General features: G+C 45.8%; 1 protein-coding gene across 5 annotated transcripts in view; it reads right to left on the bottom strand.

Annotated features, from left to right (window-relative positions):
- Positions 1-10,571: 10,571 nt before the first annotated feature.
- PEAK1 (pseudopodium enriched atypical kinase 1) overlaps positions 10,572-16,988 on the bottom strand; it is a 151,523-nt gene continuing 145,106 nt past the window's right edge. For all 5 annotated transcript variants that reach the window (XM_023729842.1, XM_023729841.1, XM_023729843.1 and 2 more), the window contains one exon: positions 10,572-12,981. In XM_023729842.1, coding sequence (XP_023585610.1) covers positions 11,821-12,981 — 1,161 coding nt within the window. In that variant the 3' untranslated portion in view covers positions 10,572-11,820. The remainder of the gene's footprint in view (positions 12,982-16,988) is intronic.

Raw genomic sequence — 16,988 nt, 5'->3', positions numbered from 1 at the left:
GCTGTCTGAGTTTTTCATTCCTCTTATTTCTAGAAAAGGTTAAACAGCTGAGTTCTTCTGTGTGTTGTCTTTATCTGGGGTTTTATGTTCCGAATGATCTGTAAAAGCTCTTTGTAACAGAGGATTTTAACCCTATGTCTGTTATACTTGTCAAAATATTTTTCCTGGATGGTTATTTACTTTTCAATTTTGTTTCTAATGTTTTCAGTGGACAAAGGTTTATCGTCTCTATGTAGTCAAATCTATCGATCTTTCCCTTTCAGATGTCTCATATTGCTTTTTAGCTTAGAAAGCCCTTTTCCAACTAGAAATAGAACATATTGACTCGGCATTCTTTCTAGTTCTTAGGGCTCCTTTCCTTTGTGCCAATGTAACTTTTTGCTTGATCTGTTTGCATTTATTTTGGTTTACAGCATATGGGTTATTTTCCAAATAGCTAAACAATTGTCCCACAGAGTTTATGAATAAGACTTCCTTTCCTTGTTACATACCCGTTGCCATTGAGTCAATTCTGACTCATAGTGACCCTGCATATGCTGATGCCTTATTTATCATATATTACATATTTATACCTATTAAGTTTTGTTTTTAAGTTACTTATAATGATACATCGACCTGTTTTTTTCTGGTACCCGCATCACAGTTTTATTAGCCATATCTTTATCATATGCTTAAATAGCCTCTCGATTTCAACAATTTCTGAGTTTCTTTCACCTATTCATTCTTCCAAGTGACTTTGAGAATCATTTTGTAAAGTTCAAAAATCACCCCCAAAACAACCCACTGAGATTTTGATTCAAATGTCATTAAAATATTTGAGAAGACAACATGGTCTCTCTGCCCAACATGATGGTTCATCTCTCCATTTATGTATCTTCTTTTATAGTTCTCGGAGCGTTTTATAGTTTCTTATATTTCATTTTTAGCCATCCTAGGAATATGGGTATTTTCAATCACCTCATATGTATGAGAAAGCTGGACAATGAATAAGGAAGACCAAAGAAGAATTGATGCCTTTGAATTATGGCGTTGGTGAAGAACATTGAATATACCATGGACTGCCAGAAGAATGAACAAATCTGTCTTGGAAGAAGTACAGCCAGAGTGCTTCTTAGAAGTGAGGATGATAAGACTTCGTCTCATGTACTTTGGACATGTCATCAGGAGGGCGCAGTCCCTGGAGAAGGACATCATGCTTGGTGAAGCAGAGGATCAGTGAAAAAGAGGAAGACCATTGACGAGATGGATTGATACAGTGGCTGCAACAACGGGCTCAAACATAGCAACGATTGTGAGGATGGCGCAGGACCGGGCAGTGCTTCATTCTGTTGTACATAGGGTTACTATGAGTCAGAACTGACTCGACGGCAGCTAACAGCAACAGGGATATGGGACTGGATGCCCAGAGAGGTAGAAATAATAATAAGAATAAATTTACATATATGTATGTTATATAATCACTGTTAGTGAGAGAAGCTACCTTTTAAGAAGTGGTGTCCGCTGAGAAAAGCAGTTTTCAGATTTCTGTGCATGGTAATATCCCACTTGTGTGAAAAAGTGGAAACCTGCAAGTGTATGTGTGTGTTTACTTGCATGAGCATGGAGCGAGGTGTTGCAGGCTTTGCAACCTTGATTACCATGACAAAGTGGGAACGGAGAGTGTCGGGTGAATGGAGGGCAGATCATTAGCCAAGAAAAGAAAATGGGAAAAAGGAGAAGAAAACTGCCAATTGCCTCTATTGAGGCTAGCGGTCACTCAGTTGCCTCTTAGTTCCAGAAGCCGTCCTCGTTGGTCCCCTTGGTAGGGAAGATGTAAAGCAAGCAGGTACCTGCTGAGTGGGCATGGTTGGGGTTCCTTCCTTTGCAAATTTAGCCCCTACCCACCTGTGGAGGGTTGGGTAGGGGACAAGTCTGCTCTTGGATCTCTTGAGAGGAAAGAGGCCCACAGAAAGCCTACCTCCCCTCCACTGATGCCCTGTGCCTGGCCCGGCTGTCCACAGGAGCTCAGTGAAGGTTCCATTGGAAAGGAAGCAGCCCTACAGGATCTGACTGTTCAGCCTGGCAGGCACCTCTGGTCTCCCCTCCCTCCCCACTCACACTCTCCCCCCATGTCTGGAGGCTTCCCTGGCTATCGCAGTCTGTCACACTGTTACAGTCAGAGTGAATGCCGGTAAGACCCAGGCCCGTCCATTGGCACAAAAGACAGGCCAATTGATGAAGACTTGTGAAGTGGTGGGAAGAGAGCTCGCTTCCGAGTCAGCACGGTCTAGGTTTGAATCTCAGCCCTGCCACTTACCAGCTGTACAGCCTTGAGCAATTTCCTTAAGTACTCTTGAGGTTCATTTCCTCACCTGTAGTGTAGAATGGAGGTCACTGGGCTGTCGTTGTGTGCCCTGGAGTTGATTCCGACTCATAGACGCCCTATAGGACAGAGTAAAACTGCCCCATAGGGTTTCCTATGCTGTAATCTTTACAGGAGCAGATCACCGGGTCTTTCTCCTGGTGGAGCCTGCTGAGGGGGTTCAAACTGCTAGGTTTTTGGTTAGCAGCCAGGCACTTAACCATTGTGCCACCAGGGCTCCCTCCTTGGGCTGTAGTGAGGATGGAATGAGGTAGTGTGTAGGAAAGTGGGGGCCCAGGGCCTGACACACAGGAGCAGCCAGGAGCAGGCCTTTCTCCTGCTGGTTTGAGTCCTCTGAGGAAGAGGCAGGTGGGGAGAGACAGGCGGAACAGCTAAGCAAAGGCCAGCCCTCAGACTCCAAACACATACCAGGCCAAGAACAGAATCTGGGGAGCAAGTTGGTGATTTCAGGGGGTTGAGGGAGAATTTCCAAGCTTGTTGCCAGCATGGGGTTTGAAGAGGGCCCTAAAGAATGGGGAGGAGCAAAGCAGGAACAGTGTGGGTGCAGAAAATCTCGAAGCAAGTATGATGGAGCAGTGAGGCCAATCTGGCAGAGTTGAGACTCGTGTGTATGTGTGTGTGTGTGTGTGTGTCTCGGCGGGGGGGGGGGGGTGTCTGACCAGCAATAAGCATGAAGAGCTGGGAGGGACACACACAGACTCTGCAATTGGCTTTTCTTCTCTGGGCACCAGGAAGCTACCAGTGGCTCCTAGGTGCACAGCAGGAGAGTCAGGCGGACTCCCAGGAGCACTCTGGGGAGCTGGGAGGTGTAGTCAGCCTGCCTGAGGACAAACCCTAGTTAGGCACTTACTAAGCACTTAGGCAAACAAAACCTCTTTGGCTTGTTTTCTCATTGGTGAAATGGAGATAATTCTAGAACCTATCTCACAGGATTGCGGAGAAGATAAAATTAAGATAGTCTGTGGAAGCACCCCCGGGGGGGGGGGGCTTTCTAGAGAAGTCAGACTAGACTCCTTTACCCTAGAGAAGGAGCAGCGGCTCAGTTCTCCAAGGCTGCTCAACATTGCCCCTCCCTGGGGAAGCCAGGCAACTGCCCTTCCTGGCTTTCTCACCTAAGGCACTGCCCTCCCTCTCCACAACTTCCTTGATGCCTCATCCAACAGCCCCCTGGTGAGCCTGCCCCAAAGGGCACACAGGCCTTCTGAGGAGGGGACCCTTTCCAGGTGTTCAGCTGGGGCTCTCACTCGCTTGGCAGGGCTGGTTGAATCGGCCCGAGTTGGCTGGAGATCAAGAAAGTGGTGTGCAGATGCCGGAGGTGGGGCCAGCAGGGCCTTGACCCCTCGGAGAACATCCTGACGAAACACCTTCCTCCTTCTGAATGCCTCAGGTGTGCTCTGCTCAAAATAACAACTCAGTCCAGAGCATTTGCACAAATGTCACCTCCCTGGTCCCTCCTCCCAGCCACCTACTGAGCAGGGATAGTAGGCAGGGCCCCATTCCATGCTGAGGTGAGTAGAGTTCAAAAAGGTTAAGAAATTTGTTCAAGATCCCTCCAACACAGGCTTCTGGCTCCCTGGAGGCAGGAGTAGTTGTGGCTACCCAGGGTGGGAAATAAAGGCAGGTGCTGAGAGGGACACGGGTGGCTCACTGTCCCCAGAGCCCCTGGTCCCCTAGCGCAGATTCCCCAGCAGCCCTTCAGGTTCTCAAGCTGAGATGGCTCCCAGCACTGCTCTGCTTTCTGGTTTCTTCCACGCACCGTCCAGGATCCAGAGAGTAAGGGGACGGATAGTGGGGAGATGTGTGTGCTGGTGTAGAGGCCTGTCTAAGATCTCCAGGCAGTCCGGACAACCTGTTTCCTCTCAGAGGTTTGCAAATTTGAGAACTGGATCTCGGCAACCAATCTCTTCCCACCTCCCATCCAGTAGGAAATCCAATTTTTAAGTTTCAGCTGTAATTAATTGCCTTGAGCAGCTCTTAATGACAACTTGTGATCGCCAACTGTGGTTGTTGGCTTTTGCGGCCCAAAGGAAGTTCCTTCCCTCGCAGAGCCCTGTGCTCACAGGGAGCCCTGCCAGCTCACTTAGAAGGCAGCATAATTTGCCGGGCCTTGGTAAGCGGCAAGGCGCTCCTGGGGCAGAGGTGCACACTGGCAGCCCCAGGCGCTCAGAGAGCTCCCAGAGCCAGTTAATTCCAGATAGGAGAGAAATTGATGATCTGTGGCCTGGATGGAAAGAAGTCAGTCTACAGGCATGTAGAGGCCAAAGGCCCATCCAAATGGACAACCCAGACTCACAGAGAAGGGTGGTCTCACTGGGGCCCACTAAAGGAATTCCGAGGAGTGGGCCCCATGCTGAGCTGGGGAAGATGCTGGAAAGGGAAATAGGGTGATTTCTTTCCAACTGGAGCCCTGGTAGTGCAGTGGTTAAGTGTTATGGCTGCTAACGAAAAGGTCGGCAGTTGGAATCCACCAGCTGTTCCTTGGAAACCCTATGGGGCAGTTCTACTCTGTCCTATAGGGTTGCTATGAGTCAGAATAGACTCGACAGCAATGGGTTTGGTTTTGTTTTTCTCCAGTTATACCAAAGGACAGTTACCCTACTGGCAGAACAGAAACTCAAGCTTTCTCTGGCCTTGCTTCACATCACTGGGAGTCTGGCTAGGGCAACCCTGCACTGGTCCCACCATCCACTGGGCCGTAATCTTCCAGGGCCCCAAGCTGGCCACTTCATGTCGGCAGAGGTTTCGACAGTGACCTAGCCTAGTGTACTCCACCGATTGCCTGCTTCTGTTTTCTTGCTTTCCCTCAGGAGCCAGGGGTTGTGCTCACAACTAGGAAGGGCCATTCCTGAGGGTGGAGAAGTGCAGCAAGCCGTTTGTGTCTGTGGGCTTGACCTTTTGGTGCTGACCCTTCACTGGTCCCAGGTAGCACAGAGGGTTTTAGGCCCACACCCGTATGGGGTTTGCCGCCTCAGTAACACAGAACTCAAGGTGGGCAGTCACTTTTCTGGAACGTGCCTTTAAAATAATGCCTGCAAATTCCAGCGTGCTTGCCAAGGATAGACACACTGGGCTGGAGACAGCGTCCACTGAGAGTGTTTAGAGCTTTAAAATCTAATTTTAGTCTCCACGTTTGCACTTCATCCATTCTACTCTAATAACATGGCAGCTGCTGCTACCACTGCTGACTGCTGACTTTCTTTTGTCTAAGCCAGGTGGTCTCCTCTTTCTGCTACTGAACAGTGTCCACACATTAGCTTGTCTGCCTTTGTGAGGACTTGGTATGTGACTGTGTACGTTAGGGAACAGGCAAAAGGCACGTGAATTCTGTAGCAGATGATGCTGGAGAAGGCGCTGTCCCTGCTTACATTATCTGCACAGCTCTGGGATTTCCACTGAGGGTCAGCCAGAGCCAGCTAACTAAGCCTCTTAGACATGCAGTGCAAACCAAGGAGGCCTGTTTGGTGATTGGTCACCAGAGGACAATCTCACACGTAAGCCTGCAGCTTTCTGAGGTCCGGGGAAAGAATGCCTTCATTTTCTCTTTGGGGTCTAGTTTTCTCAATGAGGGGGGGATAAAGAGAAAATATGGTACATGTCAGCAGGGGATGAAGATCCAAGGGGGCAAAGGACACAGTAGCTGAAAGCCATCATTCCCTGCCTTATGGACAGGGCATGGATCCTGGAGGGCAAGACATAACCAAGCCGGCAACCAGGCCCTCCCTAGCGCGTCAGTTTGGAAGAGTTGCTGAAAGGACAAGTGCCTGTCTGGTTTTCAGTGTATATGAAAACAAATTTATTTACACAGTAACATGATGCCACAGAGTGGACAGCAAAGTACCACAGCAAACCAAAGGGTGGCGCCACCTGGTGACAGAGGGGACCTTTAATTGATCAATTTATACAACTCTAAAACATGTAAGTAGAGAGTTGAAGCTCCAGAAAAGAGCAAGAGAAACAAAAATTTCAAATATAAAGCATTGGCAGAGTCATGGGGAATTAGATTAGGAACAGGACCGCCATGATTAAAATCACCGAGAAAGGGACGACATCTTGCTTCTTTCTGCCTTGAGCTCATGCCAAAATGCCTGGCATGTCATCCACAGAAAATCCCAACCCAGTGTGTTCACACGCACCACTCTCTAAGACTGGTAAGGGAAGGGATAACCAAGTAGTATTTGGAGCAAGTTTCCTGAAGCAGTGTGGTTTTACCTTTCAAAAATGCTACCCTGAAGCCATAGGGCTGGTTCAACATTCAAGTTATCATGAGTGCACACACACACACACACATACTTGCCACACACTATATGGGCAAAGTGGATTTTCATAATACAATAATATTCATAGCAAAATATATGACTCTATGCTTCTGCTAGGTTAAAAAATTTCCGGCCTCTTTTGATTCCCTGAAACTTTCTTGAAAAGCAGATGGGGTGGAGGGTGGGGGGTAGATAAAGGTGAGAAGCTGGAATAAGCACGGAGGCTCTCAGGAGTGGTGAAACATGTAATGGGGATATTTGGAATGGCAGGCCCCTGTAGCCCACCAAAATGGGAAAAGCGTCTAGCAGAGGCTGATGCAAAAACTTACTCTAATTTTAAACAGCTGCAGAGAGGGGGTGTTTAACAGCTGTATAGCACCTTGTACCTTCTGGGCACTTATAAATATTAAATGGTGACGAGTGGTGAACACCTCTGTAGGAAGGTTTATAAAAACTTACATTTGTTAAGAAATTCCCCAAGAGTTCTTTAAACAAACCTATTGAAACTACCATATCTCTTTTAACAGAAAAAATCCTTCACCTATCAGTGTCATAATGGTATGACGGTCCTAAGCTGAGGTTTGGGCAATAGCCACAGTCATGTCGAGGGTAGACAGGATAGTTCCTTCTCCATAAATACTGGGGAACTTTACAATCTGCCCAGGGCTTTCCTCATCATTGTCTTTTTTTCTAACACACAAAATGAACTTGCTTAAAAAAAAAGAGGTGCTTTTTTTTTGAGGATGGATTGAGGATAGAGGATAGATTTATTTTCTCAGCTGAATACCCTAACATGGAATGTGTGTGACTTCCCCTCCCATGGCATCTGTCATAATTCAGCCTCATCATCTTAGGAGCATCTGGATAAAAGGCTTGGTTTCTTTGGTATCACCTCTACCTAGGGTCTTGCGTTGCAGCTCTTCGGCTTCCCTTACGACGTCATTTTTGGTCCGTGGAATCCCAGATTTCAGCGCTGCCCTAAGCAGGGGCAGCTGGACTTCACTGCACACTTCAGCAAGAGCAGCACTTGGATTCGTCTCGGCAAGTACTTTGGGCCTTTGAGAATATCAGCTTCAATGAGGTAAAACTAATAACCCGGTTTTGTGTGCAGCCATCCTGTTCAACTCGTTAGGATGGACAGAATTTCCAATCCTTATCAACTAGTGAGGGGAATGAAAAACATATCAGAATTGTTCCAGGAGTCAAATTCCTCTTGTCCCCTCTCCAAGTATGTTCATACTTTATTCACACAGCTGGAATCATCTGAAATATAGTATAGTACCCTACATCCTTCCCAACATCTAAGATTAGCCTGTATTTTTTTCAGATCATTGCTGATAAAATCTAAGGAAAAAAAATTCCCAATTTTAGGTTATCAACAAAACCAAATGTCCGGTTACTTCCCAGCACCAAAGTAATCATAACTCAAAGGTGAGAAACTAAGTGCAATATTTCTACGCCCTACTATTTAGTGAGCCCAAAGATCTTTCATGGAAATTCTGCAATGCTAGAAACTATAATACAATTTTAGCTAGTTTTACTCCCAGATATGTTAGTATTAATGATTAATATTTCCAGATGTTTTGACCTCGTGGCTGAGAGTTTTCCACATTCACAAACTTTGAGTTTGGAAGCAAAGCTGGTCCCACTTAATCTGACAACAGCTGCTAAGAATCACAATCCTAGCAAATATGCTTTACTTTCATCCTCAACATTAGTGGATGCTTGGGCCCCCAACCCCCACACTTCACCCAGTTCCTCCATCTTCTGAGGGCAAACCTTGAAACCTACTGTCATACTCTTGGCTTCCAGTTCTAACTCAGCCTAGCGATTGGTGCACTTCATTCAAAATTCTTTTGTCCTTGGTTCCACAGGTTTCAATACCCCTTTTTCCCATTCTGCCACTATTCTTCCAGAATTAGCTTCCGGACATCACATTAATGTAGGTACAAAGGGGCTCTCCTCAGGCTAGCATGGGAGGCTTCTTTTAGCCCCAGTCCTGTTTGTTTTCACTGTAACAAGGCACTCGGCTATACATTCAGTCTTGGTCTTGGCTTCTCTAGTCGTTGTCCTGTTTCTCCAGCACCCAATGTGTCGGAGAGATTGTTCTTGCTCTGTGTGGTGTAAAAAGTTCCCATAGTGGCTTAATTGTTCAAATTCTCAATATAAATGGAAAAATCCATAGAATAGACTTTAATAGAAAAGAAAAAAAAAAGTCCAATCAATATTGAAGACATCAACTTGATGTTACTTGAGGAAACTTAAAGTGCTATACTAATCACAATCCAAAACTCATATATGTATGTGTGTGTCTGAGGGTAGGATTTCTTTCCAGGTGGTGAATGAGTTGAAAGTTCCCACTATAATTAAAACAGAAATGTAAAATATTTGTGACAATGTTAGATTAACTGAATTTCATTATTTTGGGAAAATATTCTGAGGATCATCTTATATAGTACTTCTTGCCTATAGGTATAGTTCTTTTCTGTATTCTGCTCTAACCTTTACACCCTCTCCTCTCCCCACCTCACAAGCCTCGGCCATCACCCAGAGAAAATGATACAGCCACCTGTCTCTGGGAAGCCTTCTGTGACTAGTTGACATTCATCTCTTTCCCTTAACAAATCTAAATATAAAAACAATTTAATAAGCACATCTGATGAGAGGTGCTCAGTTTACCAGTGCTATAAAATGATGGTAGTAGAGGGTATCCATGCTTACTATAATACAGAGTTAAAACAAAGACTAGGAAAAAAAAGATATACCTACCTCGAGAACAAATAGGGAACATTCTGCATTAAATATGTAACCTCATTAAACAGTCAACATTCAAATTTACATGGGCAAGGCACCATGAGAGGGACATCCATAAGCTAGGTCTCAATATGCAAACCATCAGGGGGCTGGGGGAATGTGCTGGCTGACATGGTCAGTGGTCTGTGTGCTGCCAGTTCAGTGTATAATTAAGCAAGGAGTTATGCGCACACAGGCTATGCGAAGGTGAACTGAACACCAGCCTGCCAGGCAAGGCACAGCCATGCCACAGGACACTGAGAGCACGGACAGGCTGCCCGCAGCAGCACGCCCACTCATGGCCTTTCCTGGGGGCAGAGCCCTGCACTATGGTGAGAGGAGGCCAGACTCTTGGTGGGCCAAGCAGCTCTCTTCCCTGGGAGTCCTGTACTGCTGGCCAGGAGGACAAGCACAGCCTCACTATGGAGCCTCACATATCCCTTTCAAACATGTTTCTCTTAAAGAAAAAATAAGAGCACAATAAAATACATTCTTTTCCTTTCTTGATCTTCTTTGATACAGGTGAATCACATGAAAGGCTGTTAAAACATTGAAAGTTCAGAAATTCCCAAGGCCACTAATGTGCTATCAGAGTAATACTGCACACTCGGCCTTGGCTTTAGGAAACTTGGCGCTGGTGGATGAGGGCCCGGGGCTCCCTCACTGACTAGGTGCAGAGGATGTGTCTGTCAACCCTGCCACAGGCTGCTCCCCAGAGGCCTCGCCTCTACTTCCAGCATGCTTGTGCACGCACACACAGGAACACACGTGCACACAGGTACACACGTGCACACACACTCACACTGTTTGAGTGATTCTTGGGATTTCAAGGTTGAAGTAAACAGATACTCACAGTTTTGGATAAAACAAGCACGCGCGCGCGCGCACGCACACACACACACACACACACACACACACACACACACACCTGTGGAAGGTACACTTGTCTTTCAGCGCAAATATGTGCCAGGGAAAGAAGGGGAGGGTTTCTGTAGGTCTCGCTTCAGGTGAAGTTGCAACATAAACACTGTAATATACAGCTAAAAAAATACATACAAAGATTGCACATATATCCATAGGGGGGAGCAGAGGCTCCATGCACAGGGACCAGCTCTCGGCCACCCACTCAGCAATCAGAATTCCCTGTGAGCCGTCCTCCAGAGCCATTTGAGAGGGAGTCATAGGAGCAATGTGCTCCTTGCACTGGGCGGTGGTCCCTAGAGAAAAGGTCAGCATTTTGAGGAAGCGGTCAGCAGTCTCATCGAGTGGACCTCTGCCCCTCCCCTGCCTTCGGGCCAGCCCAATAACCAGCCGTCCCTGCCCTCTAAGGAGATCTGAGAGCTCAGCTGACAGCCATTTCATTCAGGGCTGTTGTCTACAGCATCTGGTAGACTAGTTTAACACTGGCTACTGATAGTAGGAAGCTAGTCAATTATTGCTTGGGGGAAAACTATGATTGGGGCACTGCCAGCCCTGGCTGCCAACGCTGACAGCTCAGACAGTAATCAAAGACTGGTGCTTTGCACTCCGTCCCCCTGATGGCCCTGGAGAATTGCACATGCAGGAAAATCATCTCCTTGTGTCCTGCCAGCTATTTATAAGCTCTGAACTGCACTCCACCCTGAGGAGGCACTGGTGACACCACCATGGGTGAGCTCTGTCATGGGCCACAAGTGGCTGAGAAACCCCAACTTCACCGGCCAGTGGGGCTAGAGCAGAGGTGGAGAAGAATCAGGCAGTGTCAGCAGAGGGGAGACTGTTAGAGCCATCCTCCGTGCAGTGCACACTCTTACCAATAACAGAAATGGAAGAGGGCCTAGGACCCAAGGGATGGGCTCTCTCTTTTGCCTTACACTCTCAGCTGGAACAAAGGTCGTAGTCCCCGGTAACCAAAACTGGGCTGATGCTAAGGATGGCACTTCTGCCTGATAAAAGAGGCAGTTATTGATACCTTCAAGAAGACAGAGTCTGTTGTGAGACTTACTGGATGATGGTAGGGGTTGGTTAAATTGTCTATTGCTAGTGAGAATAAATACTTGGTGTTAAAAAGATGGATGATAGTCAGAATTATGGAGAAACTGGACACAGCTCACTGAGTTCATACCAAAGGAGCTGTCTTTCTGAGGAGGTGAGTTTTCAGTTTCTTTACCCGCCTCTGTGGGACTATTGGGGTGGAACTGTTCCAATGGAAGGCAACTGCATGTTCGTACAGCTGAATTTCTGTAAAGTTAAGACAGACTCAGCTTCCCATTTGATTTGGAGCTGTGGAAAGCCTTTCTGAATGGACGGCAGGGACAGAAGGCTTGTCTCTCTCTTCTTTCCTTGAATTCTGTATGAGCACTAGGAAGGGGAAGCATGTGGGTGACACGAAGAAGGTGAAAATGAAGTGAAAGCAGCATCCAGGACACACTAACGGTGTTGGAGGATTTTCACAATACAACTGAGGGAGTCTGTAGTGGCAAAGGCCAAATACTGAGCACAAAGCCAGTCCTCGAGGCTGACTCCACCCTCTCTGTCCAGCGACTTCTCGGCAAACTTGATCATCAGCAGTGTTCGCTTGATGTCTAGCCAGTTTTGGAGAAGGGTGTTCCTCTGCACCAGGCTTGGGCAGGTGGTGAAAGCCTGGAAGAGATCTTCTCGGGGGCCCCAGAGCAGACACTGGAGGATACCTTTGGCGTCTGAAATGAGGATCCGCTCAGAAGGGTTGGGATTCAGGAGGCAGCTGGCCAGCTGCTGCAGGCCTCGGGAGTAGGGGGAGCGGAGTGGGATGCGAGGCAGGTCTGCTCGTGTGTATTCCTTCTCCTTCAGCTCTGGGTTCTCATCAAAGGGGTTGGGCAGGTGCAGCATCTCATAGATGAGGATGCCTGTCTGGAACTCATCACACTTTTTATACTGGGTGGCCGTTATGATCTCTGGAGCGAGGCGGGACTGGTCCCGGAGGATCTCGGGGTCCACCAGATGGCTCTTCTGCTTGGCCTGAGAGAAGTTGCTCACTATAAGCCTGGTAGGACAAGATGAGGTGGGGCTGGGCTGTGCAGGCCCGAGGCACTGGGCAGTTCCCCCGGGCTGGTAGTGGACCAGCAGCAGGTTCTCTAGGCGTAGGTCGCAGTGAGTGACGTGGTAGGGTTTGAGGTGCTCAAGGCCAGAGCACAGCTGTAAAAGCAGCAGGCACACTTGCCTCTCATACAAATCAGGGCTCTTCCCATGCTGGGCCAGAGAGTCGTGCACAAAATCGGCCACGGTGAGACAGGGCACCTCTCTGGTGATGACCACAACGTGGCTCCTCTGCTTCCGGCTCACAACCCCCTGCCTCTCTTTCTGAGAGGACTCTGTTTCAGAGCAGGGCCCTGGGCTTTTCCCATCAGCCTCTCCTTTCAGCTCTTCGGTCTCTTCCACGTTATCCTCTTCCTTTTCAGAGCCATCAGGATCATTCCAGGGAAGCAGACGGTTAGGAACTTCAGCAAGGAAATGACCACAGTCCTGCTGGATGTTAAAATGGACAGCTAGACTCTGCCGGACAGCCAAGCTGTGATAATACTGCTGGGATTCTTTAGCTTTGCTCTTACAGATCTGAAAGAAGAAAGCAAATGACACAATTTAAAACTCACACTTTCATAACCAGGCTTGTGATATATAAAGGGGGATTAAACTGGAAGATGACTGGCTAGGAACAACCAGGGTTACAGCAAAGTCTTCAGAAAAGGTCTTGGTAGCTCGGTGCTGACTGTCAGTAGTAATGGTAGTAACCATTTCTAGAGTCGTCTATGTGCCAGGCTGTGCTTAGCATTTTAACCAGAATGGAAAGAGGCTTCATTTTTACCCCCATTGCCGTGGAGTCGATTCTGATCCATGGCGACCCCAAGTGTTTCAGAGTTGAATGGAGCTCCATGGGGTTTTCAAGGCTGTGATATTTATGGAAGCATGCTGCCAGGTCCTTCTTCCATGGTGTCACTGGGTGGGCTTGAACCACCAACCTTTCAGTTAGTAGTCGAACGCAAACGGTTTGCACCACCCAGAGACCCTTGTGCTTAGCATTTTATGTGTATCATCTTGAGTCCTCACACTAACTCTTCAAAGTAGGCTGATGATCCCAGAATTAAAAACAAACAAACAAAAAGCCCAGGGCTACCAGTTTTCAAGCCAGTTTGTCTAGTGCCAACACTTGCTCTTTTTGCTATACCCTGTACCAAATCTAGAAAACAGAACAACAAAATAATTGTTCACCTACTTTCTGTGGAGGTTTACAGTGCAGACTTACCCAGCAGCCCAATAAATGGCTCATAAAGAAGGCCCAAAGTGTCTTATTCTATCACTCTTCATATTAACTTCTCATTTCAGCAGAGTGACATATAGTAACTGGGCAGGTAAAGTATGGGTTTTCCTAACTTTTAATGAAACGTCATTTGATGACTGCAAATCAGGGCGGGGTAGGGATAAAGGGCTGAGAGAATCACTGTTCTGACCTAGTCAGAGCAAGAACAACACTTCAATGGCAAAGTTTTGCGTTTTATGCTTTCCCTCAACAGGCCTCATTTAAGATCCAATATTCAGGTACTACAGGGTCGCTACGAGTCAGAATCAACTCGACGGCAACGGGTTTGGGTTTTTGTTTTTAATTCAGGTAATAAGGTCTTTCAAAAAGAATTTTATTAAGTAGCTTAGAAAAGGAAAAAATAAATAAAATCACCCCCAAACTGATTATCCTCATGATGTAGACAAGCTGACAATGGATGACTCAGTCTCTACTGCTAGTCCACAGATCATAACAGCCTGGTCAGGACATCCCACCACAACCCTGCCACCTGAGGGATGCACTCTCTCCTGCTCCTCAGCCGGGGCATGCCACCATATTTCAGAGATATCAGAGCCTCCCAGCGACAGGCACTCTCTGTAGTGTCTACATTGCCTGTTAATTATAGCAATACAGAAAATAAGCAAATTTTAAGAGAATTTTCCAGTCATTTTTTTATTTAAAAAGAAAAATTATCATTTTCGTAGGAGGATGTTGATGGGTCCCCAGTTCTGAGAAGTAGCATGCTGATTACCATTAAAGTAGACTTAAAAAAAAAAAAAAGACCATTTACTGATTTATACATATTTATTATAGTCAAGGAAACCCTGGTGGCATAGTGGTTAAGAGCCACAGCTGCTAACCAAAAGGTTGGCAGTTTAAATCCACCAGACACTCCTTGGAAACACTATGGGGCAGTGCTACTCTGTCCTATAGGGTCACTATGAGTCGGAATTGACTTGGCGGCAACAGGTTTGGTTTTTTCGGTTTATTACAGTCAGAGAGACTTGATACCAGTGATCATTGCCATAGAAATATGTGTGTGTGTCACATACATATACGTGTGACTGTTATGTATATACGCACCCACACACACATATATGCGTACATTTATAGAGACATACCCACACACACAGAGACAAAGAGATCAAGAGATCTCAAAACAAGTTTCTTCAGGTCTTCTACCACCTACCTAAATGAGTTTGAGGGTACTGTAAGCATTTCTTCTTTAAGCAAACTTCTAGTCATAAAACATAAATGTCCCCAGGCTGAGTTCAAGTTCAAATGTATATCTTTCAGGAAATGTTATCTCTGAAAGCTCTCAAAGTTTCAGCATATGCAGTGTAATATATAATCCTATATGCTCATCAATCACAACATGAATTCTTTCGGTACTGTACTGTGGACGATATTTCATATTTATGTGTCACAGGTATTTAAAAATCCTATATTAGTCATCATTTAGTTGTACAAGAGTTGGATCCAGTACATGGAACCATTAACACCATTTGCCAGTTCTAATAATTTGCCCAACATCACACACTGCCTGCTGGAGTGAAAGTTCAAAGGTCCCAACTCCTCAGTCTTTGAAAAGTCAATCAGACACCACTGAGTTTAGCTGAATGAGACTATATAAACTCCAGCTGTCACATTATAGAAAGGACACTCACCAAGGGCTTAGGAGGTCAGGGTTTCCACCAGGGCCCTTCCTCTAGCTGTATAACCTTGGGCATTTCACTTACTTTCTCTGGGTCTCAGTTGCCTTAAGAAAGGAGACAGTACTATAAAGAATACAGAAACCTACTTCACAGGGCAGCTGTGAAGATTATATGATATCAAGTACGTAGACTACACCTATAAACTACAAAGCTGTAAAAATATAACACCGAAAACAACTAAAACAATTTACAAGTTGCAAATATTGAAAGTGATACAATCTTACAGAATCCTCATATTTTTTGAATGAAGAGAGCAAGACAGAAAAACACATCTTTCTTTTGAATCCTGAAAGTCACCTGTCACAGCAGCGAGGCTCTCTGATCACAGATTAGGTAGACAGCAGCTAAAAAGGGGCTGCTGAAGTTCCACATCCCCATGCCAGGGCCAGCCTGGACAAATGAGTCAAGACTAGCAGTATGTTCTGATTCAAGACAGGATAACCTAAGGCTAGGAGAGAGAAAATTGCTTGGCTAAGTCTGTAGTTTTCACTATTCCAAGTTGCACTGAAAACAACAACAACAACAGCTTGCCACTCTGTAGTTTAAGATTAGAAGCAGAGAAAGATATTCTAATTGTGACTACTATTCTAATTGTGATATTTGAATTGTGTCTAGACACACACACACACACACACACACACACACACAGTAAAAAGGTTCCCCACAGCTTTGTGAGTAGATAAGAACATGGATACTACAAAGAGAATTTATGTTCAGCTTCACAGATCAACCTGAGATAAAGGTTCCGAGTGATTTACGAAGAAGAAATGATAAATTGTTCGGCCATTTTGGATGCTCTGAAAGAAAATGGTCTGCCTAGATAGCCAACCTGAGTGGCTGGCACTTCCTCATCTCTTCATCTTACAATACTTAGACAGGCTGAAGAATAATGGGTCACTCTAGTTTTAAGGGCACAGGCAAAAGGGGGAAGATTGGAGTGACAAAGAGGGGGAAAATACTAGGGCTTTTAATTGGTTCACAACCATAAGAACAGGTACAAGCAATACAGCGACCTATGGAGATTTCCATAATAGGATTTCTCATATGACAAGTATCTCATAAATCTTTATTATGGAGCCTGTGATGATGTTAATTTAGGTAGGAGTATTATATTATTCTATGTACCACATAGTAGCCATTTTTCAAATATTAATAACTTGACTCCTTTAGTTTTTAAAAATACTCAAAATGACCTGACTTCAGATGATAAATTTCTAGTCCAAAAGTTATTTCAGAAAACAAGCCACTCTTTCCAGAACAAATGGACTGGGTTTTACTTGCTGGTCCCCTCGTACCCCACCCCAACCCCAGCCCCTTCTACTCTTACCCAGTATTTTCTCTACCAGGGATCAAAGTAACTTCTTCTTGGCCTCCCATTTTCATTTATCTTTCTTGAAAGGAATTCACATTCCTTCCTTATGAAAGGGTAGCTGGCTTGAAATGGAGGAATCTCAAGAAAGATTCCAAGAAGAATGATTTCCACAGGACTCTCAGGCACTCCAAAAATTTGAAATAAGAACAACTGTGGAGCTGGAATGGTCCCGTATCTTCATTTAAGACTCCCTTTT

Source organism: Trichechus manatus, unplaced genomic scaffold, assembly GCF_000243295.1.
Source record: "Trichechus manatus latirostris isolate Lorelei unplaced genomic scaffold, TriManLat1.0 scaffold00030, whole genome shotgun sequence".
In the NCBI taxonomy this organism is placed as follows: domain Eukaryota; kingdom Metazoa; phylum Chordata; class Mammalia; order Sirenia; family Trichechidae; genus Trichechus; species Trichechus manatus.
Note: the sequence above shows the minus strand (reverse complement) of the source record. Positions and strands in the feature narration are given on the sequence as shown.